This window comes from Pecten maximus, chromosome 17 (genome assembly GCF_902652985.1).
Source record: "Pecten maximus chromosome 17, xPecMax1.1, whole genome shotgun sequence".
NCBI lineage: Eukaryota > Metazoa > Mollusca > Bivalvia > Pectinida > Pectinidae > Pecten > Pecten maximus.
In genome coordinates, this window is record NC_047031.1 from 9,635,986 (window position 1) to 9,663,601 (window position 27,616).

The following is a 27,616-nucleotide window of genomic DNA, read 5'->3' on the forward strand; positions in this document are numbered from 1 at the left end:
GCCGTCAGTCATCGACACTGACGTCAGACCGACGTTATAACATCAGGGCGTCGTCAGTAAACGACAATGACGTCAGACCGACGTAATAACATCAGAACGTCGTCAGTCATCGACACTGACGTCAGACCGACGTTATAACATCAGGACGTCGTCAGTCATCGACACTGACGTCAGACCGACGTTATAACATCAGGACGATGTCAGTCATCGACAATGACGTCAGACCGACGTTATAACATCAGGACGTCCTCAGTCATCGACACTGACGTCAGACCGACGTTATAACATCAGGACGTCGTCAGTCATCGACACTGACGTCAGACCGACGTTATAACATCAGGACGATGTCAGTCATCGACAATGACGTCAGACCGACGTTATAATATCAGGACGTCGTCAGTCATCGACACTGACGTCAGACCGACGTTATAACATCAGGACGTCGTCAGTCATCGACAATGACGTCAGACCGACGTTATAACATCAGGACGTCGTCAGTCATCGACACTGACGTCAGACCGACGTTATAACATCAGGACGTCGTCAGTCATCGACAATGACGTCAGACCGACGTTATAACACCAGGACGTCGTCAGTCATCGACACTGAAGTCAGACCGACGTTATAACATCAGGACGTCGTCAGTCATCGACACTGACGTCAGACCGACGTTATAACATCAGGACGATGTCAGTCATCGACAATGACGTCAGACTGACGTTATAATATCAGAACGTCGCCAGTCATCGACACTGACGTCAGACCGACGTTATAACATCAGGACGTCGTCAGTCATCGACACTGACGTCCGACCGACGTTATAACATCAGGACGCCGTCAGTCATCGACACTGACGTCAGACTGACGTTATAACATCAGGACGATGTCAGTCATCGACAATGACGTCAGACCGACGTTATAATATCAGGACATCGTCAGTCATCGACACTGACGTCAGACTGACGTTATAATATCAGGACGTCGTCGTCAGTCATCGACAATGACGTCAGACCGACGTTATAACATCTGGACGTCGTCAGTTATCGACAATGACGTCAGACCGACGTTATAACATCAGGGCGTCGTCAGTCATCGACAATGACGTCAGACCGACGTTGTAACATCAGGACGTCGTCAGTCATCGACAATGACGTCAGACCGACGTTATAATATCAGAACGTCGTCGTCAGTCATCGACAATGACGTCAGACCGACGTTATAACATCAGGACGTCCGTCGTCAGTCATCGACACTGACGTCAGACCGACTTTATAACATCAGGACGTCGTCAGTCATCGACAATGACGTCAGACCGACGTTATAATATCAGGACGTCGTCGTCAGTCATCGACAATGACGTCAGACCGACGTTATAACATCAGGACGTCGTCAGTCATCGACACTGACGTCAGACCGACGTTATAACATCAGGGCGTCGTCAGTCATCGACAATGACGTCAGACCGACGTTATAACATCAGGACGATGTCAGTCATCGACACTGACGTTAGACCGACGTTATAATATCATTACACCGTCAGTCATCGACACTGACGGTAGATTATTTTACAGCCGATACCAATATTTGCCCTTGGGTTTTCTTTCACAAAACGGATCAGATAATAGTATTTCACAATTTGTCGTAAATATATATAACTGTCCATGCACTCACTAACACGATGTATAAGTTGGTAATAGTTATGAACTTGTTGTATACCGTCATTGATTGAAGGATTCCGATGGGGACACCCCTCTACACGACGCCATTATGAAGCGGAACGACAGGGGAGTTAACCTGCTGCTCAGTCACCCAAAACTAGACCACAAGGTCACCAACCAGAGAGGGTTCAACCCCCTACAATGGGCAGCCTTCAAAGGCAACGAGTTGTAAGTAGGATGTAACTTGTCAGTACTACCTAATATTGTGTGTATTGCAATCAGACATACCTGGTATAATATGTATTCCAATCAGACATACCTGGTATAATATGTATTCCAATCAGACATACCTGGTATGGCGTGTATTCCAATCAGACATACCTGGTATAATGTGTATTCCAATCAGACATACCTGGTATGGCGTGTATTCCAATCAGACATACCTGGTATAATATGTATTCCAATCAGACATACCTGGTATAATATGTATTCCAATCAGACATACCTGGTATGGCGTGTATTCCAATCAGACATACCTGGTATAATGTGTATTCCAATCAGACATACCTGGTATGGCGTGTATTCCAATCAGACATACCTGGTATAATATGTATTCCAATCAGACATACCTGGTATGGCGTGTATTCCAATCAGACATACCTGGTATAATGTGTATTCCAATCAGACATACCTGGTATAATATGTATTCCAATCAGACATACCTGGTATAATATGTATTCCAATCAGACATACCTGGTATGGCGTGTATTCCAATCAGACATACCTGGTATGGCGTGTATTCCAATCAGACATACCTTGTATGGGGATATTCCAATCAGACATACCTGGTATGGCGTGTATTCCAATCAGACATACCTGGTATAATATGTATTCCAATCAGACATACCTGGTATAATATGTATTCCAATCAGACATACCTGGTATAATATGTATTCCAATCAGACATACCTGGTATGGCGTGTATTCCAATCAGATATACCTGGTATGGCGTGTATTCCAATTATACATACCTGGTATAATATGTATTCCAATCAGACATACCTGGTATGGCGTGTATTCCAATCAGACATACCTGGTATAATATGTATTCCAATCAGACATACCTGGTATGGCGTATATTCCAATCAGACATACCTGGTATGTGTATATTCCAATCAGACATACCTGGTATAATATGTATTCCAATCAGACATACCTGGTATGTGTATATTCCAATCAGACATACCTGGTATAATATGTATTCCAATCAGACATACCTGGTATAATATGTATTCCAATCAGACATACCTGGTATAATATGTATTCCAATCAGACATACCTGGTATGGCGTGTATTCCAATCAGACATACCTTGTATGGGGATATTCCAATCAGACATACCTGGTATGGCGTGTATTCCAATCAGACATACCTGGTATAATATGTATTCCAATCAGACATACCTGGTATAATATGTATTCCAATCAGACATACCTGGTATAATATGTATTCCAATCAGACATACCTGGTATGGCGTGTATTCCAATCAGATATACCTGGTATGGCGTGTATTCCAATTATACATACCTGGTATAATATGTATTCCAATCAGACATACCTGGTATGGCGTGTATTCCAATCAGACATACCTGGTATAATATGTATTCCAATCAGACATACCTGGTATGGCGTATATTCCAATCAGACATACCTGGTATGTGTATATTCCAATCAGACATACCTGGTATAATATGTATTCCAATCAGACATACCTGGTATGTGTATATTCCAATCAGACATACCTGGTATAATATGTATTCCAATCAGACATACCTGGTATGTGTATATTCCAATCAGACATACCTGGTATGGGTATATTCCAATCAGACATACCTGGTATAATATGTATTCCAATCAGACATACCTGGTATGTGTATATTCCAATCAGACATACCTGGTATGTGTATATTCCAATCAGACATACCTGGTATAATATGTATTCCAATCAGACATACCTGGTATGTGTATATTCCAATCAGACATACCTGGTATGGCGTGTATTCCAATCAGACATACCTGGTATAATATGTATTCCAATCAGACATACCTGGTATAATATGTATTCCAATCAGACATACCTGGTATAATATGTATTCCAATCAGACATACCTGGTATGGCGTGTATTCCAATCAGACATACCTGGTATAATATGTATTCCAATCAGACATACCTGGTAAAATATGTATTCCAATCAGACATACCTGGTATAATATGTATTCCAATCAGACATACCTGGTATAATATGTATTCCAATCAGACATACCTGGTATGGCGTGTATTCCAATCAGACATACCTGGTATAATGTGTATTCCAATCAGACATACCTGGTATAATATGTATTCCAATCAGACATACCTGGTATGGCGTGTATTCCAATCAGATATACCTTGTATGGCGTGTATTCCAATCAGACATACCTGGTATAATATGTATTCCAATCAGACATACCTGGTATAATATGTATTCCACTCAGACATACCTGGTATGGCGTGTATTCCAATCAGACATACCTGGTATGGCGTGTATTCCAATCAGACATACCTGGTATGGCGTGTATTCCAATCAGACATACCTGGTATAATATGTATTCCAATCAGACATACCTGGTATAATGTGTATTCCAATCAGACATACCTGGTATAATGTGTATTCCAATCAGACATACCTGGTATGGCGTGTATTCCAATCAGACATACCTGGTATAATATGTATTCCAATCAGACATACCTGGTATAATATGTATTCCAATCAGACATACCTGGTATAATATGTATTCCAATCAGACATACCTGGTATGGCGTGTATTCCAATCAGACATAACTGGTATATTGTGTATTCCAATCAGACATACCTGGTATGGTGTGTATAAAGGCATGTCATATTGGAATACATACCATACCAGGCATCATCGCGTGCTTATCTTGATTAGATACTACCATTGATTGTAATTTTCCAAATACTTTTTTTTAACTAACCCTGTCGATTTCTAACCTTTTTCCTGTATTCAATCTTGGCAAGGGAGAAATAAGGATTGATGAAAACCTGTGTAGGAGCCAAAAGTGTATTATAATTAGTAGGCGGATGTTTTGAAAGGCGATGAACACAGCCGTATTAAAACTGCTTTAGGAATTTTCAATCAAGCAGAGTTTCAAAGTACATTAACTGGATGGAGGGCGTGCTAATACACGTGTAGCACACTTTCTTGAGGGAAGGCGTGGCTATACACGTGCAGCACACTTTCTTGAGGGAAGGCGTGGTTATACACGTGCAGCACACTTTCTTGAGGGAAGGCGTGGTTATACACGTGCAGCACACTTTCTTGAGGGAATGCGTGGTTATACATGTGCAGCACACTTTCTTGAGGGAAGGCGTGGTTATACACGTGCAGCACACTTTCTTGAGGGAAGGCGTGGTTATACATGTGCAGCACACTTTCTTGAGGGAAGGCGTGGTTATACACGTGCAGCACACTTTCTTGAGGGAGGGCGTGTTAATACACGTGTAACACACTTTCTTGAGGGAAGGCGTGGTTATACACGTGCAGCACACTTTCTTGAGGGAAGGCGTGGTTATACACGTGCAGCACACTTTCTTGAGGGAAGGCTTGGTTATACACGTGCAGCACACTTTCTTGAGAAAAGGCGTGGTAATACACGTGCAGCACACTTTCTTGAGGGAAGGCGTGGTTATACACGTGCAGCACACTTTCTTGAGGGAAGGCGTGGTTATACACGTGCAGCACACTTTCTTGAGGGAAGTCGTGGTAATACACGTGTAGCACACTTTCTGGGGGAGAGGCGTGGTAATACACGTGCAGCACATATTTTGGGGGAAGGCGTGGTAATGCACGTGCAGCACACTTTCTGAAGGGAAGGCGTGGTCATACACGTGCATCACACTTTTCTAGAAGGAAGGCGTGGTCATACACGTGCAGCACACTTTTATAGAAGGAAGGCGTGGTTATACACGTGCAGCACACTTTTATAGAAGGATTATAAAATAGAATTGAAAATATAACATCTAAAAGTGGTCTTTAGCCGTTCTAGATAGCAATACACATTTACACAGTTGTTTGTGGTATAATTGTTAGCCTGTAATCCGGATGTCTTATTACAGTGCGACCGAGAGGATTCTGGCTAAGGCCCCCGGCATAGTGGACATCCGAAAGACTGATGGCCACTCGGCCCTGCATATTGCTGCAATCAACAACCACAGCGAGATCGCTAATCTGCTTATACTTAAAGTGAGTGACTGGTCTTCAAGCCAGATAGCTCGTTAATCGGAGTCTCTAAAACACATGCATACTATTCGGCGGACAATTGTATAACACCACTCACTACATCTATATTTAGGATGGAGATAATAGAAATATTAACGTTTACACCAATCCCAAGATACTGTAATTAAATCAAGATTTATTGTGACAAGGCAGATGTAAACTTAGAATCGGAATCAGTAATGTTAAATGTTTAAGATTGTGTATAACTGTTACGTCTGTATTAATGTTACTGTATCAATGTTACGTCTGTTTTGATATCACATCTGTTTTGATGTCACGTGATATGCCGTCTGTTTTAATGTCACGTGATATGACGTCTGTTTTTATGTCACGTCTGTATAAATGTCACGTCTGTTTTGATGTCGCGTCTGGTTTGATATCACATCTGTTTTGATGTCACGTCTGTTTGATGTCACATCTGTTTTGATGCCACGTGATATGACGTCTGTTTTGATGTCACGTGATATGACGTCTGTTTTGATGTCACATCTGTATCAATGTCACGTCTGCTTTTGATGTCACGTCTGTTTTGATGTCATGTCAGTTTTGATGTCCAACAGTTTTGATGTCACGTCTGTATAAATATCACGTCTGTTTTGATATCACGTGATATGGCGTCTGTTTTGATGTCCCGTGATATCACGTCTGCTTTGATGTCACGTCTGTTTTTATGTCACGTCTGTTTTGATGTCATGTCTGTTTTTATGTCACAACAGTTTTTATGTCACGTCTGTTTTGATATCATGTCTGTTTTGATATCACGTCTGTTTTGATGTCACATCAGTTTTGATGTCACAACAGTTTTGATGTCACAACAGTTTTGATGTCACGTCTGTTTTGATGTCATGTCAGTTTTGATGTCACGTCTGTTTCGACGTCACGTCTGTTTTGATATCACATCTGTTTTGATGTCACGTGATATTCCGTCTGTTTTAATGTCACGTGATATGACGTCTATTTTTATGTCACGTCTGTATAAATGTCACGTCTGTTTTGATGTCGCGTCTGGTTTGATATCACATCTGTTTTGATGTCACGTCTGTTTGATGTCACATCTGTTTTGATGTCACGTGATATGACGTCTGTTTTGATGTCACGTGATATGACGTCTGTTTTGATGTCACATCTGTATCAATGTCACGTCTGCTTTTGATGTCACGTCTGTTTTGATGTCATGTCAGTTTTGATGTCCAACAGTTTTGATGTCACGTCTGTATAAATATCACGTCTGTTTTGATATCACGTGATATGGCGTCTGTTTTGATGTCCCGTGATATCACGTCTGCTTTGATGTCACGTCTGTTTTTATGTCACGTCTGTTTTGATGTCACAACAGTTTTGATGTCACGTCTGTTTTGATGTCATGTCAGTTTTGATGTCACGTCTGTTTCGACGTCACGTCTGTTTTGATATCACATCTGTTTTGATGTCACGTGATATTCCGTCTGTTTTAATGTCACGTGATATGACGTCTGTTTTTATGTCACGTCTGTATAAATGTCACGTCTGTTTTGATGTCGCGTCTGGTTTGATATCACATCTGTTTTGATGTCACGTCTGTTTGATGTCACATCTGTTTTGATGTCACGTGATATGACGTCTGTTTTGATGTCACGTGATATGACGTCTGTTTTGATGTCACATCTGTATCAATGTCACGTCTGCTTTTGATGTCACGTCTGTTTTGATGTCATGTCAGTTTTGATGTCCAACAGTTTTGATGTCACGTCTGTATAAATATCACGTCTGTTTTGATATCACGTGATATGGCGTCTGTTTTGATGTCCCGTGATATCACGTCTGCTTTGATGTCACGTCTGTTTTTATGTCACGTCTGTTTTGATGTCATGTCTGTTTTTATGTCACAACAGTTTTTATGTCACGTCTGTTTTGATATCATGTCTGTTTTGATATCACGTCTGTTTTGATGTCACATCAGTTTTGATGTCAGAACAGTTTTGATGTCACGTCTGTTTTGATGTCATGTCAGTTTTGATGTCACGTCTGTTTCGACGTCACGTCTGTTTTGATGTCACGTCTGTTTTTATGTCACGTCTGTTTTTATGTTACTGTATCAATATCACGTCTGTTTTGATGTCCCGTGATATCACGTCTGCTTTGATGTCACGTCTGTTTTGATGTCACGTCTGTTTTGATGTCATGTCTGTTTTTATGTCACAACAGTTTTTATGCCACGTCTGTTTTGATATCATGTCTGTTTTGATATCACGTCTGTTTTGATGTCACATCAGTTTTGATGTCACAACAGTTTTGATGTCATGTCAGTTTTTATGTCACGTCTGTTTTGATATCACGTCTGTTTCGACGTCACGTCTGTTTTGATATCACGTCTGTTTTTATGTTACTGTATCAATATCACATCTGTTTTGATGTCACGTCTGTTTTGATATCACGTCTGTTTTTATGTTACTGTATCAATATCACATCTGTTTTGATGTCACGTCTGTTTTGATGTCACAGCAGTTTTGATGTCACGTCTGTTTTGATGTGTAGGGTAAAGCTACTGTTGACATAAAGAACAAGGGTGATCTGACACCACTACATCTTGCCGCACACCAAGGCTACCTGGAGACTGTACAGGTCCTACTCCAGCACGGTCAGTAGTCCGACATCTTATGTGTATACTTATAAGCCCCTGTCTAGTCCGACATATTATGTGTATACTTATAAGTTACTCTACATTCTGACGTCATATATACAGAGGTTCCCCTAAAAGCGACGTTTGATCGTGTTTATCTAACTCGAGTTAGGATTAATTTTTGAATTTAGGAAATACACGAGTTTTAGCTTTAGCAGTGGACCCGATAGCCATGAATGAATCATCAAAACAGATAACAAATATACGATAGAATGGTTAGAACACTGTCCGTAATCGTAGTCGTTTTAATGAAACGGCCGCAGCAACTAACGTAGGCCTAAGCTAGTGATTTTCCCTGGTTCAGTGGTAAATAGGTCGGTGTCATTTAGTACGAATATTGCCAACAGATAAAAACAAAACAAATAAATTCTTTCTCACCATTCCACTTACCTTTTATTACGAATTTATATCCCAAACACAAAAATTTAAAAATCGATATGTTTGAACATTTGTTTCGCGTCCGTAAACTGATGAGATTTCATGTAAACACACTGACAAACGTGAAATACACTCATTGCTCAGCACTCCAGCTCAGTTTCCGAAATATTTGTTGAAATTCATGGTGTCGTGAATGGACAAATATCAGGATGAACATTGAACATCACCATAAACAATAATACCATACCCATGAAATGCAGGAAAGGACCGATAATTAAATCTGAAGGAATTATTAGTCTAATAATCAGCTGTGACGTTCGACTTCGCGGCGTCGTCTTTGAATATTTGAGCGGAGTTTTTTAAACAAATGTTCTATCAATAAAACACACCGACACAATGATTTTCAAACCAAAATTTCATTTTGTTAAAAAAATAAACGACAAATTATATTAGTAGGGCACCTAAATGAGATAATAAACTTTCCTTGATTACGAACTATATTTTGTCGCGTAATGATTCGGTTTACAGAATTAAGTTGCCACGTTGGGAGAAATTGAACTCGACTTTTGTTAGTAAACATGTTACTGGATAAACATATTCCCCCCAACAAGAGGTTGATTATCATGTTTATCTAACTCTCATGAATTAGTTTTCAAATTGACGTCACTTGTTTGGGAACCCCTATTTATGACACTGTCGGACATCTTATACGTATACGTCACTGACATTCTGACGTCATATACATGTTAATACGTCACTGTCCAGTCGAGCATCTTATACTTACTTATATTAACACTTGCGTGGCGTTGTATGTATTAACGATGAATTGTTAATGAAAAAGTTAAAAGCAATGTCCAAATATTCTAATAAATACATGTATTATAAATCATTTTGATTGCATTGTTTTCTTTCAGAACTAATTTGTTTACTGTCAGTAGCCAATGAAACCACGACAGCGCCATCTAGTGTTTTCAGATTAATTTGGCTGTTCTATTAAGATGGCTGCTGTTCTTATGATGTGTTCAGTATAAGGTGATTTATTTTTTTCATTTTTTAATGTCATAGTAATCAAATGTTAGAATAAAGATTTTTAGATTTTTACCTGCATTGAAGTGTATTTACATTGGGGTAAGTACATATCTAACTTGTTGCGCTTGTGCACTTCGATCCAGCTACAAAGAAAAAAAATAAATCCTGAAATAAGTTACTGTACACTCTGACGTCATTTACATAGTTTTAAGTCACTGTCCAGTCGGACATCTCCTAGGTGTTAAGTAATTCAGCCTTTGAGGGAGAATTTCATCAAGTGTTTGAGGTTACACAAGAAACGACATCCATCCATCCACCCAGTGGTTTCTTTGGTCTACCCTTATGACCTTATCTTTATTGGTGGACCGTTAATATGATGATAATACTAATCGTGGACTAAGTATCTTAGGTAATTATATCTGTAAGACACTATCAATCACGCAGCGTGTCTTCTTGTGTTCCAACAGGCGCTTCTGTGACTGTGACTGACGATGATGGGGACACGCCCCTCCACCTGGCATTGGGAGGACGCAGAGACGGGACGGCGGACCCGGTAAGTAAATCTATATCTACCAATATGTCTACCTAAATAGGTGGGTATCATTCAATTCCCATGGCATGGAATAATCATTACAACTGTTGAATAACATTTCGTGAATACCACACGTGGAAAAAACTCTCAATGCGTTTTGATCGGTGATCTTTGACCGGGGCTATTTTTTGATAACGTAGTTCAATGAGTTTTGATTGGCTAACACTTGAAGGCCGCTTCACGGGGTCCCGGAAATGATAACGCTCAAGAAGTAGTTCGCAGTTGTTTTTGTAATATCTAAAATATATATAGATTTTTATTAATCTGTTGTTTTGAGAATAATAAACTTGCTAGCTAGTATTATTTGTTATGATTTGTAATAAATTTCAATGTTTCCATACATTTTCGAAATCGACATTTTGCATATTACTTAACGGCATTTCACTTAAAGTAATATCCTTACACCACACCTGATATTGTGAAAAAATCACACGTTGACGCAAAACAGGTCAATTCATCCTCAGAATAGCTTTCCTAGTGTGGTAGAAACAGGTCACACAAACTCGTGGTTGTTATATATGGGATTCTTTCACTCTCAATTGTAATTTTTTCAAAGTAACACAAACACTCACTAAAGCTCGTGTTTTTGTAACATTCGTAAAATAACTAGCCAGTGGGAAATATATACCACATCCACTCGTCGTGAAACCTCTAAACAGATGTTCCCTTGTCCAAATATTTGTGTAAGATAAGTAGCTCTCAGACGCCTGACCGAGTGGTGAAGGTGTCCTGACACTTTATCACTAGTCCTCCACCTCTGAGTTCGAAACCCACGTGGGGCAGTTGCCTGGTACTGACCGTAGGCCGCGAATTTTTCTCCGGGTACTCGGGCTTTCCTCCATCTCAAAAACCAGACACGTCCTTAAATGACCCTGGCTGTTAATAGGACGTTAAACAAAACTAACTAAATCCCAACGCCTTTTAACAATACCACCTATATTGAGTTCAGTTAATTGATAATCTCATTGTTTTACAGTTGTTGACTCTGCTTGGCATTTCGAGAATAGCCAACACACAGGAAGATAATGAACGCTGCAAAGTCGCATGTAAACTGATAGAAAAGGGAGGTAACCCTCAGGCCAGGAACAACAGAAACAGGACCCCACTGGAGGTCTGCCGCAGTGACAGGGTGAAGGAAGCCGTCAGCAACTTTGCTGCAAAAATGTACATCACCTTATATATGTACTATCAATCCAAAATTGAAATATTTTGCAACTTAGACCACATCCAACTCCAACAGTGCCAAATGTCTCAAGGATAAGTAGTTCACAACTATGCAATTCGGGGATTCGGAGTCTTGGACCTATTGTTAACTATTTCGGTATGTTAAGAAATCCGTGGACCTATTGTTGGAGATTTTGTTGTGTTAAGATACTCTTGGACCTATTGTTAGATATTTCGGAGTTAAGAAATCCTTGGACCTATTGTTAGATATTTCGGAGTTTAGAAATCCTTGGACCTATTGTTAGAGATTTCGGTGTTTAGAAATTATTGGACCTATTGTTAGAGATTTCGGATGTTCAGAAATCATTGGACATATTGTTAGAGATTTCGGTGTTTAGAAATCATTGGACATATTGTTAGAGATTTCGGTGTTTCAGAAATCATTGGACATATTGTTAGAGATTTCGGTGTTTAGAAATCATTGGACCAATTGTTAGAGATTTTGGAGTAATTAGAATTCTTGGACCTTTTGTTAGAGATTTCAAAGTGTCTAGTTTTCCGTTTGACTTAGTTTGATTATTCATTCTTAGTGTTTAATGTTGTAGAAATGCCTGGGTTTGATTATTCATTCTTAGTGTTTAACGTTGTAGAAATGCCTGGATAACGCCCTATCACATTGTGGTTTTTTTTTTGTTAAATGTAGGCGACCTCAGACGGCACAACGTACCCTTGGAGATCAGCTACTAGAAGAACTCTTCTCGGAACTCCCTCTACCTTGTGCCTTGTGTAAGGAGCGACTCGCTGACGCACGGTTTCTACCCTGTCGACACAAGGTGTCTTGTAAGAATTGCTGTCTCAAGTTCCGGTGTTGCCCGATGTGTAAACAGAATGTTGCCAAATGCGTAGACTTAGGTAAATAATCCGAATAACCCAGGCCTTAGATAACTATGTATGGGGCTGGGTTGTATACAGATGGTAGGTCTTAGTTATAGAGAATACATTCAGTGTCATAAAATATAAGCTGTATTTTGGCGAGAGTAAAGAAAGACAACAGTGGCGAGCCTTGGCGAAACAGTTTTTGTTATTCTATTAATCCTGCAACAACAACAAAAATAATCATCAAAAATATTCATTTTGAAGTGAAGCGGTGTCAAAAATGACAGAAATATGTTCGCCTTTTAAACGTTGTTTCACTTTGAAGTAGGTCAGTCGAATTGACGCACGTGCAAAGATTCCAAAATACAGCTTATATTTTAAGACACTGACCATGTATTCTCTATAAATAATTGAAGCACTTTTAATTTTTTTTCTTCTTCTTCTTTGATTTAGAGGGAAGACAGATAGTGGATGTGCCATGCCATGTCCAGTGATGGTGTATCTTCAGGAATGACGTCACCGTCGGTGTGTGACTTCAATAGTTATCCCCTTAGCAGAGACAGAACGTGTGGCCATTAACATGATCATGAATTGCCTTGTAATACAGACCGCTGATACTTTCTGTAAAAAGAATTGTATTTATAGCATCAACTTTATCAATCTGTGTCACCAAATGTCATATTTTACGACTTGTAAATGTAATAATCTCATGTACATGTACTTTGAACTGATTTTATTAAGAACTAACAAAGCTATTGAACAATTTAGAAATATTAACAATTTATTTAACATATATATTACAATAGTTATGTATTTCAACTTTCAATTGGTATAACATACTAGGTACGCTTAAAAGAAACGAAAATCGTAACGTAAAGAAGACAGAAAAGTATAAAGAGGGACAAAAGAAATCAAATTAAAAAAAAATTAAATTAAACGAAAGAAAATGATGAGGAAAGTAAGGGTATGGGTCGGGGTAGAAAGGTTTTGTCATTGAAGGTAGTTCACATAGGAATTAAATATCAAGCCTAATCAATTATACATTTGAGACAATTTGTCAATTAGTATAATGATTCAATTCACTCGTCTTTTCTTTTTTTCTTTTGACATTTTTATTCAGATTTTCCACATAAAGTATGCACATGATAATTTTCATAATCATTTTGATCAATAGACAGAAAAGAACTGTTTCATGCATTTTGTCATCACATTATTCACTCGTACTTTTGATGTAACATACACAGTACACTTTAAGTATTATTATCATTATCTGTTAACACATTACCGCGGCCAGGCCTGACCATGTCCGGTAAACCTTTGTAGATATAAAATCTAAAGAAATACTTACGCTAGAGGAATTGCAGTTAGGATGTGGGGCATATTTCATTGTGTATTAGTGTAAGTTAATAAGAGGTTAAATCTAAATTGGATGCATTGTTATCGACTAACAATGGAATACTGTAAATTATTGTCTCTTCATTATGATGAAATTCTGGATATCCATGTACTTACTTCCCATTGGTGTTGTCCAGATCCGTTTATGTTTTGTCAGACCTTGAAATGGCAGAGACTGAAATAATTTGTCCGGCGAGTGTACATGTGTACCTCCCAACTGACCAAATTTTGGGCTGAAATTTCTGAGGTTTTTCTGTCAAAATGTCCTCAGGAAGGAAATGAACCCATACTTCAAGATGAAGATTGTGAGTCTTTCGTAGATCTAACTGAAACAGCGAAACGATCCCTGTAGCTTACATCTGCGAAGACCAACACCAACCGCCACATAACAGCAATAAAGTACATTTATGGTGTACATAGACAGTACAACCACGTTATATTGCAATTTGTTATGTACATTTTTTTCATTTCTTTCATAATATACATTAACATTTCAAAGTTTATTGTGAAGACCTTGAAGGTCAAGCTAGAGCCAAGAACATCAACAATGTTGTTTTATAACGATGATCAAGCTTCCTTGAGCATCTCTTTTAGAATCCTGTAATGTTTTGATACTGTCGAATAAATTTACCAAATAACCAATCATAAGTTGATCCAAACAAATGTTCATACTAACACCAACTCATTGTAATAGTTAAACGCAGACAAGTGTTGTATATCTGTTCAGTATACAATATTATGCTTCAACTTTGTGGAGTTTCGTACTAATCTCAGGAAGACTTCAGTCTACCCTAAGCAGGTCTCTATAAATAACAGTTACTTTTTTTTTCTCTTTGTTTTTAAGTTTTTGTTCGTTTTTTTTTTCCATTTCCATGTAATTTGAAATACAGCAGTGCAAAATATGTTTTTCTTTTTCGGCGAACCCCTTCATTTAAAATGTAAAAGGAAGACTTTGAAAGCGAACAATTTTAACTCTTGTGCGACTGGCCCTTAGCCACTAACGTTTTTTTGTGAAGAATTGCTAAGACTAGATTATCATCAATTTCAATACTTTAATATTTTAGGGACAGAGAAGTGATTTCGTATTCACATTGTTTCTCGATAAAACAAACTTATTCAATAGCTTATCCACATACTTTGTCTCTTCCTTTTCAAACTGCCCGCGTTGGTTCGAATGCTTTTTCATATCGCAATTAGTCATCATTTCAAACAAATGATTCCATGTCTTATTGATAGTAATAAAGACATTTAAAAAGACTTTTTGTGTGTGTCGAAATAGTAACTAGATTCATATAAACGAGGTGTAGTAATAGTTTGGTATCTGTAAGAGTTAAATGAATTTACTCTTTGTGTTTAGATATTCAAAGAAATCTATATGTTTATTCAGATCCTTGTGGCACAGTAACGCAATTACAACCAATTGAAAATATTACACATTGTTTATTTACAAGAGTACAACCCCTTAAAAATAAGTCCTTCCTGTTTTCATTCTTTTACAATTTGTACATGCACGTTAAACAATTGCTTTGTTGTAATGTGTTGGTCGTTGTTGTCCATCGCTTGTTTTTGGACTGTTTTGTTTAATGTCCTATTAACAGCCAGGGTCATTTAAGGACGTGCCAGGTTTTGGTGGTGGAGGAAAGCCGGAGTACCCGGAGAAAAACCACCGGCCTACGGTCAGTACCTGGCAACTGCCCCACGTAGATTTCGAACTTGCAACCCAGAGGTGGAGGCCTAGTGTTAAAGTGTCGGGACACCTTAACCACACGGCCAGTGTCAGGCAGAGACTTGGTTGGCATTTTGACTCCACGTTTATGCTAACTAAGATGATGATTCATCTTTTAAGAGTGTTAATGTGTTCTATTATAAAGCCAACCATGTTGATGACGTAGTATATAAGAGAATACAGCAATTCTGATATCAGTTGTCCCTTACACGGATAAACATAACGAAATGACATGAACTGACATGTCGAAAAACAAGCGACAAACTTTAATGTCCCAAACACTTGCATTTATAAAGCTTGCCATCTCCTTATGAGTTAATCATACTTGGTGAACATGTATTTAGAAATAGAAGGGACAATCAGTTCATAGATGTTGCTGTTGATTCGATATCATATCTTGAAACGTGATCAACTGCATCATATGTATTACTCCAAAGGTGTCTTTTCTTTTTGTAGTCCAAATTTTGTCTTAGTTTTATTTTGTTTTTAATGTATGTACACACAATTCAGGTATTAATGATGTAGTAGTAGTAGCTCAGCCACTTACCTATACCATGAACATTAGTGCCGGATCTGCTATACTACACGGCGGAAGTTGGCAAGGCTGGGTTACCCTCCTTTACTTTGTAGCTAATGTTTGACGTATGCCAATGTTGTCGCCAATGTTGTCACCAATGTTGTCGCCAATGTTGTCACTTCAGCAGGACAATTCCTAAAATTGTCAAATAGTCTCTGTAATAATCGACAAGGATAACTCTTATTCGATTTGTTTTAACATAGATAGTAAACTATCTCCAGATTTCTTCTTGTTGTTAATTACAGCACAGCACACACCAATGATTAGCCTTAATTTGTATGCTGTAACCGACAGATACTGTTTATATGAACGCTATATTTATGTAAATGCATCAAGACAAATACTCCCTGAAGTGTAATTATAGTTGTAGTTGTCTATATATTATAAAATGTAATTACATTTGTGGTTTTCTATATATGATAAAATGTAATTATAGTTGTGATTTTCTATATATTATAAAATGTAATTACAGTTTTGGTTTTCTATTTGTGATAAGATGTAATTATAGTTGTTGTTGTCTATATATTATAAAATGTACTTACAGTTTTGGTTTTCTATTAAATAGAGTATAATTACAGTTTTGTTTTTTATTAATTAGAGTGTAATTACCGTAGTGGGTTTCTATTTAAAAAAAAATTGTAATTACAGTTTTGTGGGGGGTTTCATGTCATAGATATCTACATTTATATTCTTGCACAAATAACAACAAACAAAACAAACACACCCACACATCATCTTTACACATACAGCCATCCTCATGTACACTATCATTACATGGGAGGTAAATCCAATTTAAAGGGTACAAAGAGTAGTAATAACAAGAGGCCCAAAGGGCCTGTATCGCTCACCTGGTTTATTTGATCAAACATCAAAATAATGTTTATGTCCAATTTGTTGATGTATGATCATGATTATGCTGTCAGCCCAATTATTTGTAAAAATTTGAATCACAGCCTTCTTGGGATGTTACCACAGAAATATCATTGTCATACATTGCATAGTTCCAGAAAAAAGTTATTAATATCAATATTGCCAAATGGACCCCTTTTGGCCCCGCCCCTTAGGCCCTCAGGGTGTCAGCCCCACCATTTGTACAATTTTGAATCTCTACCCCATAAGGATGCTAACAGTCAAATAGGAGTGTTACTCATTGCTTATGTAGTTTCAGAGAAGAGGCTGTCTATATAAATTAAGCAAAATTGACCCCTTTCGGCCCCGCCCCTCAGGCCCCAGGGGGTCAGCCCCGCCATTTGTACAATTTTCGATCCCTACCCAATAAGGATGCTACCAGTCCAGTATGAGTGATATGGATTGCTTAGTTTCAGAGAAGTCATTTATATCAATTTAGCCAAATTGACCACTTTTGGCCCCGTCCCCCGTCCCCATTATTTCGATTGTTGTTTGGCCTCTGGTGTAAAATGATGGACCCATGTGTCATCCATAGTGACAAATCTCTAAAGAAAGTGGATAGGATCTTCCTCAAATAGGTTAACATTAGCATGCGATGATATGCGCCTGGTGCGCTTTTGATCAACTGTCAGAAGTCTTGGTATCCTTCTGGCCGAAAGCTTTCTTATTGCAAGACCCTCGGTCAGAATGGAATGTACTCCTCTCTGAGAAATACCAATTATACTAGCTTTATATCTTTATTTGACTCGTCTTCAATTGCGACACCCACCTTTTCACTGAGGCATATGAAGGGGCATCTTTCCCTAGTGTTGCAGGCATACTAATATGGATATCCTTAGTTGTTAAACCATTTTTATGCAAATATAGAATTACTGCTCTTTCACCGATTTTGTGCATTTTGCAAAAGCCGCTTGTCTTGTTTACTTTTGAGTGCTACCTCGTCGATATAAACTATAACCAAATGAGACCAGTCATTGAGTACACGGCCCTATATAGTCAGAGAATAGTTGGACTTTATTATGCGTTTCAATACATTTTGCGGGTTTCTTGTCTCTGTTCACACCTGCAAGTCCCTAAAGATTTCGGTTACAATTTACACACTGACGAGTCTCTCGAACTACCTCTACCTATCGGTAGCACCTGGTTACTCCCCTTAGTCTAACTCTCTCATGTTTGTACATTGCCACGTAATTTCAACCACCACCATTTTCGCTTTTGGCTTGACACGTGTTGCAACGAGAAATCGCCAAGTATCCATTAAGTTCTACATATATTTTGGCGATTCAGCATATAACGTGTTCACAGAACGAGTTTTGTAAGAACCATTGAAGAATGGATATGAAACTGAGCGTAGTTACACTTGTATTGGGTTTGATTTCGTACGTTTTCGGTGGCGAGTTGACATTCGAACTACCAGACAACGCCAAACAATGCTTTTTCGAACATATTGACAAAGGTGTCGAGTCAACTCTGGAGTTCCAGGTAAATATATGTTTAAGATGTTTTTCATTTAAAGGTTCCCATGCTAATTATCATTTCAGATCACAGACGCTTGTATCTGGTAGTAAACAAACTCAAAATTTGTAACCCGGTCACGAATTAAAATCAATACCCATATTTATAATTCCTCGGGTACAAGAGCCTTTGATCAGGCGGAGTTGCGTTGAAGGCGTACAGCGAGTCCTTAAGCCTTTTGAAGCCTAGAGATAATAATTAAAAAGATTCTCTTTTAGATTTTTTAACTCGCGTAACTCTGGACGACGGACAGACGATTTCTGACAGATGGCCGTTCCTCAGAGCTACGATTCCCATCCATTGACGATAAGGTGTAATAAAATTAACCTTGATAACGCTTCAAATAGCAAATGTTGTGTAACTTTGAAGTAATATTTAGTATAATTAAACATTTTTAATGCAATTTCAGCAATGTATCATAGCCTATATCTAAGCTACCATCACATCTGAAAAATCTTTAATTTGCACGTTCCAATATCATACTACTCAGAGTTGTCTACGTAATCTGCAATGATGCTTCTCGGGAAAACTCTCGCGAGGATGCTAATCTGAATATGAGAATGAATGACCATATATAATGGATGAAGATACTTCGATTATAAAAAAACCCATTTTTATAGATAATTAACAGATTTTTTGTAAGGGTTGTGAAAAAAGTGCATTTTACTTGCATTGGTGTGACTGTGATTATTCAATTTCAGAATGTTTCACATTGCTCACAGAGGTATATAACTTTGAATCTGTTTATCTGTTGAAATCTTGCGAAAAATCTCATTAGCATCAATTTATTTTGATATCCTTATAAGGAAATTGACCTTTACAATTGTATCAAAGATGGCAGTGTGTTTGAACTGATATATCTGTGTGTCTTGCTCATTGTGGATTTTACCATTAATTGTCAAAGAAATGAAGTAATGTGTAGGTTTGTGGATGAATATTGATAGATACCAGAATCATCAATATGTGTTTTTTTATCCGAGACAATTATAATCATAGCTAATTACTGTCTGATTTGAATCACATGCAGGTCATAGGGGCTTGCAATTGCTACACTATTGGCAATGGGAGGGACTTCATACCATGCCGGAGAATTTGTTCTAGCGAACTCTCACTCTCAAGGCAAACGTCCTTCCAAGGAAATTCCCCCTAGACTGAGCTAGTAAGGTGACATATATAACTGTCCACACCTTCCCAGAGATTCACCCCCAAAGACAATCACAACCCATGTTCTATAGCTCCGAGGAAGCCTCACAATCTCCTATAGCTTTCACTTGGAGTGGTCAACGGTACCAAATCAGTAAGCGGAAGCTAATATATTAAGCAGAAAGTGTAAGAAACTTACACTGGGGTGAGAAATTTCCACATTTCTAATCCCTAGTGAATTAAGGAGTAGTGCCTTTGCAAGGTGTTTTTGTAAGTGGCTGAAGATGATATTATTGTCACCATTTCTGGCAATGAGATTGCATGGTACGTGTCACTGTAGCAAGTTTCAATTAAGTTATAAAAAGTAACTGAAGTGTGAAAATTGAAAGGAGGAATGATGAAATCAGGGCTGTATGTCCGAGGGATAAATTTACTGAAGTATTTTTGTAATCCATTAATTTTGATGTAAATTTGGCAGCTGAAATACTACCCTAGGATTTGTACTTTACTCTAGAATTGCTTAACTTATCTAAATTCAATTTCACCACCTAGTATAAAATTGACAGTAAAGTTGGCATATATATATATACTGATGGAAAGCGCGTCATTAATGACGGTAACAGGTGTACAGCTGTACATATATATGTATACTATGAAATAATGAACATGTTCAAATACCCAATAGGATTTAGCTAATAATCTGGCATGATCTGTTCTCGGCAACATAATGCTGCTGAAGCATTATGGAAATCAGATTTATTGATCTTTTATATCTAAATTTACCTTTAGATGAATTCCATATAAAATTTCTACTTGAAAAATTGCACTCCTTATAGATCTGTCTCGGTCACAGTCTCCGGGGGTGTATATGTTTAAAATTGGATCACCACAAGTCTTAAATTGGCCATTTTGATATCTTAATTTGCAGATAACAGAATAAGTTTATTACAGTCAAAGATGAAACTGGTTTTTTTACAGAAAGAAGTTAAATCCAGAAATCTTTTATTTCTTGCTACGTGAGATTAAGTTGATGGAAAAAGTATTTGACTATTTTGTAGCTATAGAAAAGAAATGGGTAGTCATGTGACCGATTTCTATTATGCTTAATATAAACAGTACTAGACAGCTTATTAGGTTTGATAGCTATATATAGACTTGTGTGAATGATAGTAAGTATTATTGACTCTATATTATGTATACAGGATGGTGAAGATAATTATTCACTTTGATGAATATTAGCTTCGATTGTAAAATTTATCTTTAAATTCTTAGTGAAATTTCATTCTGGTAATGGGGCCGCGGTGGCCGAGTGGTTAAGGTGTCCCAACACTTTATCACTAGCCCTCCACCTCTGGGTTGCGAGTTCGAAACCTACGTGGGGCAGTCCAGTGGTTTTTCTCCGGTTACTCCGGCTTTTCTCCATCTCCAAAACCTGACACGTCCTTAAATGACCCTGGCTGTTAAAAGGATGTTAAATAAAACAAACCAAACCAAATCAGTGCCGTCGATTCATAAAGACCTTGGCTTTTCGTGTCTTCTGGCACCTGTCATTAAATGAATTCTATCTAATATGTAAACAATCTTTTGAAGGTGATTACTGGAGGCCAGTATGATGTGGACATGGAACTGACGGCACCTAACAGTCAGGTTCTGTACAAGGAAGTAAAGAAACAATATGACAGTTTTACCTGGACATCTGACCAGAAAGGCATTTACAAGTTCTGCTTTAGTAATGAATTCTCAACATTCTCCCATAAAGTTGTATATTTTGACCTCCAGATTGGAGATTAGAAGCCTCTCTTTGATGCAGACTCTGGAAGTAAACATCACACTGCCATGACACTGGTAAGTTTTACTTTTCTGAAATAAGGACCAGCTTTTAGATAAATTTACACTGGTAAGTTGTAGATTTCTGAAATAAGGACAAGGTTTCAGATAAATTCACACTTTTTACAAGTATACATACGTATATATGAAACATGTAGCCATTCCTTCAGCAATGGATTGTGATGAATTCCTCAGACATAGGAAATAGGCATATGAATCGAATGTAATTTACGATTTGTAATGCTAGAATGCCATTGTTACAAAAACAGTAAGATTTCTGGACTTTAAAAGTCTAAGAAAGGAAATAGTACTGTAGAGAAGGTGGAAATGATTAAGAATCCATTATCTCATAGACCAGGCGGTCTCAGGAGTTCATTAACCAAGGGAGATAAGTCAAAACCAAGGGAGATAACTCATATAACAAATGGTCTCAGAAATCCAATCATTTTATTCTAATCTGACAATTCTTGTAATCAGAGTAAGTTATGCTTATCAAAGATATGCCTGTTGGTCTCTGTATAAAGCTTGGTGAGGTGGCTGTATAGTGAAACAGTTTTGATGGGAATGGCACCTGAGCACTATCTTGGTAACAATGCATGCTAATTTTTCTCTAGATGAATGTTTAGGGATGATGTTGAGGTTATGCATGCAGTATTTATATCCTTTCTGTATTAATTTGGGTCCATATATATTTCTAATTGTGTATGCTGTTTAATTTAAATTTCCTGTTAATTTCACCAGCAAAATTCTAAATTTAGTTTTATAATGACATTAATCAATCCATCTACCAGGTATCTGAGGAAGGTTTCATGTAGATTTCATCAAGTTGAACCTGTTTTACCTAATTTATGCCTGGAGGTGTAAATAATCATTATTTTATGCATATATGCCTTGAAGGAAAGTTTACTTATATTAAGCTTCTGAAGAACTAACAGTTGTTATAAAAATGAGTTATAAACATGACAATGTTGAACATTTGAATATAATTGAAATGTAAATTTTTATCAAAATTAAAACTTTGAAAAATTGACAGTCAGCATTATAGTGTTATACTATTGAATTTGTTTCTCAAAAATTGGCACCATTTAATCCCTTTCATGTTTATACTTTAAAAGTATCCTTTATTATAATTTCACATAAAATCTTGAGGTTGTGGTTGTAATTTTGATTCCCATCTTAGTCTCTTGTCACATTCCCACATTTATCCATTGACATTGAAACTACTGTAAACCAGCTTTAGTAGCTCTACTAATTTTCACAATTTCCACATCAGAACAAGTTTTGTGACAATTGATCATGACTTTTGTGAAACAGACTTTACTGTTACTTTCACTTTACATCAGTTTTATGTAGGTGTATACCTATGCATGCAATACGTTTGAACATCAGGTATAGTACATATACATGTTAATATTTTTAGAGACACAATTAAAAAGAACAATATGACCAGAGTGTATTAGTATGTGTTGTCATTAGATAAATATGTCAGGTCTACAATGGCTGCATGAAGAAAAGCAAAATAACAAATATTGATAATGAAAACATGATATCACTGAAAATATGGTTAAAATAGATCTATATGAAATTATTTAACACATGGGTCACTCTCTGGTAACTGATTACATCTGAATTACATCATGACCAAAAATTGCAAGTGAGAATTTGGGAACCAAAGTAGTGTCAATTGATAGCATACCAACAGAGGCTCAAAATGTGAAAATATGAACATAACATTTTGCACGCTGTTTCCATAGCAACCAGTTTTACACATGAGTGTGATGGACGTTACAGAGACGGAATTTTTCCAATTTTCATGCTTATAAAAGCAGAAATTCAACCTACTATAACAATTTTGATTCTGATGATAAGGAAAATATCCTGTTCCAAGACATGATAATGTTTAAAAAGACAGTTTATGGTTCCAAACTGTATTTTTCAATATTTAACAATAGTGGCATATCGCAGTGAAATTAAGATATTGGTTTGTTTTCACTGTTAGTTTCCTAGTGTTCCAAAGTCCTATAAATATATTTATATTGATAAATAAAACCACTACAGGATGGACATTACAGGAGACGGAAATTGCATGATGGACGTTACAATGGACAAATCATGTCTCATTTGACTCATTATTTGCTCTTGAATTCTTCTGCAGACCAAACACATTTTTTTCAGATTACAAATGTTCTTTTAGGACATGATTTGGGACTCTTCATTATATACATGATAACTTATTATTTAACACAAATGACAAAATAAAGATCCAGAGCTATGAAAAGTCAAATTTTATTGATGTTTCCTTTTTTTCAGTTAAGGCACCTCAGACATCCAAGTCTGAAAAGAAATAAAGATTGAATATTTCAGTGTTTATAAATACCCTGTCAGAGGCAGCTCTAATTCAAATGTCAGTGAAACAATCTGACCTTTTCATTTCCACAAATTTTATTCATGATACCAAGTGAAAAGGATTGAACAACAGGCTTCAAACTGACCTTCAAATATAAACAAAGTTTTTCTTCCATGAGTCTTGATGGATGGTGCCTCCAACCTGCCTGCCAGATCCTCTTCAAGAACTGTATGCAAGATGTCTTGCATCATCCAGCCTTTCTGGTCTTTCTTGAAGTATTTAATGAAAGGCCAGTGGTCAACCTACAAAACATACATGCAATTTAATTTGATGAAAAAATATGATGAACTATTACTTAGATTTATTGCATATTTAAATAGAGTATCAACTGCAAAAGGAAAAATATTATACATTCATGAAATGAATTGTGGAACTTGATATTTTGAGTTTGAAACCACGTGGGAGGGGGGGGGGGGGGGGGGGGGGGGAATCAGATAGTAACACTGGGGAAAATGTAATGAAGTTGTGACAAGAAATTTTATACAATGTACTTGCTGTAGTGTCATATTAGACTATTATTCACACATAAAATGCAGTAAGAAGAACCAAGACAAAAGCAACATATGTTCCTATTTTACAATTAATGTAGCTTAAACCATGACAAATATTGCATTGACTTAAAAACACTAACAAGAAAATGTGTGTAAACTTAAAAAAAACAGCCTTTATGAAATAAAAGTACATCTGCAGCAGTATTGTTTACGAAACAAAATTGGTTACTTTCTATTTTAGCTGATTACTAACGTGCTGCTGATATACTTTCATCACTTCATAAATCTACAGTAAACATTAAACAGTTGATAAATCTTACCACAGCTGGCAATTTTGAATTGCCATATTTTATTTTCAAAAAGTCTCCTGGCCTGTAATTTCAAAACACACTACAGATGATATATATGATTAGATTACGTTTGTAAAATATGCAAAAATACAGAATAAAAGACATGCAAGGTCTTAGTTATTTGTAGTAATAAATATATATATATATCAAACAGATCCATACCTTGGTACACTGTCTGCCTCCTGGTGAGGTGTAAGACCGAGGTAGTCCTGGTTAGGTGTAGGACTGAGGTTCTCCTGGTCAGTAGTAGGACTGAGGTCCTCCTGGTCAGTTGTAGGACTGAGGTCCTCCTGGCCAGTTGTAGGACTGAGGTCCTCCTGGTCAGTCGTAGGACTGAGGTCCTCCTGGCCAGTTGTAGGACTGAGGTCCTCCTGGACAGGCGTGGGACTGAGGTTCTCTCGACCAGGCGTAGGACTGATGTTCTCTCGACCAGGCGTAGGACTGAGGTTCTCCCGTTGAGTCGTAGGACTGAGGTTCTCCTGGTCAGGCATAAGATAGAGGACCCTGGCCTGTAATTGAAAAACTCTCAAAGTCCCAATATACATAACTTCAGCGAAAATCTTAGGGAAAATTAAACCTAAACATTGATTATATGTATATATGTAGGTAAGATTAACTTAAATCAGCAATATATAAGACGACTTCTTACTCGAGTATTGGTACAGCAGCAGTTGAAACTAAGTATTTGTAAACAAACCAGACCGAGCCGAACTGAACTCGTAAAGTTTATGACACGCTCGTGTGATTCTAAATTTAGACGACGTCGGGCCAACACAGCTGTGACACAACCGGTTTGGTCGCTGGAGTGCTGCCTCGGAATATTTATATTTGTCACGTGGCGTTTTCGGCAGAACATTCGGAATGTTGTTTAACATCGGTTTGTATTTTTAGTGGACCCCACCTAAATTATTTTGGATTTTTTTTGGAATTTTCTGCCAAGAGGTTCGTAATACATACCACTAAGCTTTACTTCATTTTAGTCTCATTTCAGCAGGATCATCAACTGGATTTTATTTCAGAATTGTTCGTGATCATAAAAAATGGCCAAAAGTTACGTATATTGAGCCCTTAAGAATCAATTATTATTAGTAATTTTTAAACAGATCCATACCATTGTATACTGCTGTCTGCCTCCTGGTCAGACTTCGGATTGAGGGCCTCATGGACTGGTATAGGATTGAGAAGAAAATCACAGGATTGTAACATCGTCAATATTGGTGATCTGTCATCATCAGATGCCTTCAAAAATCAAAACAACTTACATAATTATATATAATACCTTCTCTAGATATTCCAAAACACCCTAAAGTCCAGATATGTCCAGATCGTCATCCTCTTCACTGCAACTAAAATATTGAAGTTCACTTTAATAAAGGTCTATTTAATGACAGAGATACACTGAAACTGCTTTAACAATTTTACTTCTGGCACCAAGCATGAAAACATAATTAAAATTACTTAAAGCATAAAGACCCGACATTGTGACTAGATACTTCATTGGTAAGTAATACACTCTTACAGTTATTCAATTTCCCTGAGGCAAATATGTCGTGGTTGTTCAAGTGGCAAGTTAACAGGTATCAAATGTTGTGCATGTCTACATACCTGTATTTAATGTGAGTTTAATTCCGTGTAGAAATGTTCGCCGAGTATTTTATTTTGCGCTATCTATAATCTTAATAGAATATAGCCAATTAAATTCCCCATGAATATAACCAACTATTTAGTACGTACCTTACGGTCTCATCTGGTTCTGCATCAACCCTTCCATCTTTAACTCTATCCTGTCCTTCTTCAACATCCATCATTTGTTGATCTCCTGCCCCATCACTTCTTGCTCCAATGCCCCTTTCTCCTGCTTCATCTATTCCCTCTTCTTCCACATCCATTTGCTGACCTACTCTGCCACCTCTTGCCCTAATGCTTCTGCCTCTATTTCCCCTTGCAATTCCTCTAGCCTGTCTGCCTCCTGCTTGACCACCTCTTCTCCTGATTCCTCTGCCTCTATTTCTTCTTGCCATTCCTCTTGCCTCTCTGACTCTTCTTTCTCCTGCTTCATCTATTCCCTCTTCCACATCCATTTGCTGACCTGCTCTGCCACCTCTGGTCCTAATGCCCCTGCCTCTATTTCCCCTTGCGATTTCTCTTGCCTGTCTACCACCTGCTTGGCCACCTCTTGTCCCAATGCCTCTGCCCATATTTCATCTAGCCCTTCTGTCCCTTTCTCCATTATGTCCTCTCATTTCAAGGTATTGGACAAACCAAGGATTGACAAATTCAACATTATCACATGGAGAGCCGTTACCTTCCATGCAACAAGAGCAGGTACATGTCAGATTTCTGGTACCAACTTTTCCCGGTGACAATCCCTGTACTGCATGGAGCTGCCGAGTTCCCTTCAGTGTTGTTGTTATCTGTCTTGACGGACGAACTCTGTTGATGTTTTCTATCAGGAAGTATTGTCTTCTGCTGTGGTTGCATGTGCTATTAATTTCAGCTTTTCTTGTCAGTTTGTCACTCATATAATTGTACATAGAGTTTGCATCTGTGATAATAGCTTGAATATTCATTTTGAAGTGA

The 27,616-nt window shown here is 37.7% G+C and overlaps 2 protein-coding genes and 1 pseudogene across 4 annotated transcripts in view; 2 read left to right on the forward strand and 1 right to left on the reverse strand.

Annotated features, from left to right (window-relative positions):
* The window catches only part of LOC117315438 (E3 ubiquitin-protein ligase MIB2-like), a 40,068-nt gene extending 23,097 nt beyond the window's left edge, over positions 1–16,971 (forward strand). Inside the window, exons 13-19 of one of the 2 annotated variants that reach the window (XM_033869625.1) lie at positions 1,732–1,886; positions 5,836–5,962; positions 8,513–8,615; positions 10,532–10,617; positions 11,633–11,820; positions 12,524–12,732; positions 13,150–16,971. In XM_033869625.1, the coding sequence (XP_033725516.1) occupies positions 1,732–1,886; positions 5,836–5,962; positions 8,513–8,615; positions 10,532–10,617; positions 11,633–11,820; positions 12,524–12,732; positions 13,150–13,190 (909 nt within the window). In that variant the 3' untranslated portion in view covers positions 13,191–16,971. Of the gene's footprint in view, positions 1–1,731; positions 1,887–5,835; positions 5,963–8,512; positions 8,616–9,949; positions 10,068–10,531; positions 10,618–11,632; positions 11,821–12,523; positions 12,733–13,149 lie in introns of those variants that run through there. The other variant, XR_004529700.1, reaches the window with a different exon arrangement.
* A 1,565-nt stretch (positions 16,972–18,536) lies between these two features.
* On the forward strand, positions 18,537–22,603 carry LOC117315894 (annotated as a pseudogene).
* A 1,669-nt stretch (positions 22,604–24,272) lies between these two features.
* On the reverse strand, positions 24,273–26,435 carry LOC117315439 (coagulation factor V-like). 2 transcript variants are annotated; one of them, XM_033869627.1, is made up of 3 exons: positions 26,316–26,435; positions 25,199–25,545; positions 24,273–24,437 (listed from the first exon to the last, which is right to left on the reverse strand). In XM_033869627.1, exons 2-3 carry the CDS (start codon positions 25,525–25,527, stop codon positions 24,383–24,385), a joined length of 384 nt encoding a protein of 127 aa, XP_033725518.1. In that variant the 5' UTR covers positions 25,528–25,545; positions 26,316–26,435; the 3' UTR covers positions 24,273–24,382. The 2 variants fall into 2 exon arrangements, with proteins under 2 accessions (XP_033725518.1, XP_033725517.1); XM_033869626.1 differs by lacking the exon at positions 26,316–26,435 and adding an exon at positions 26,148–26,307.
* Positions 26,436–27,616: the final 1,181 nt, after the last annotated feature.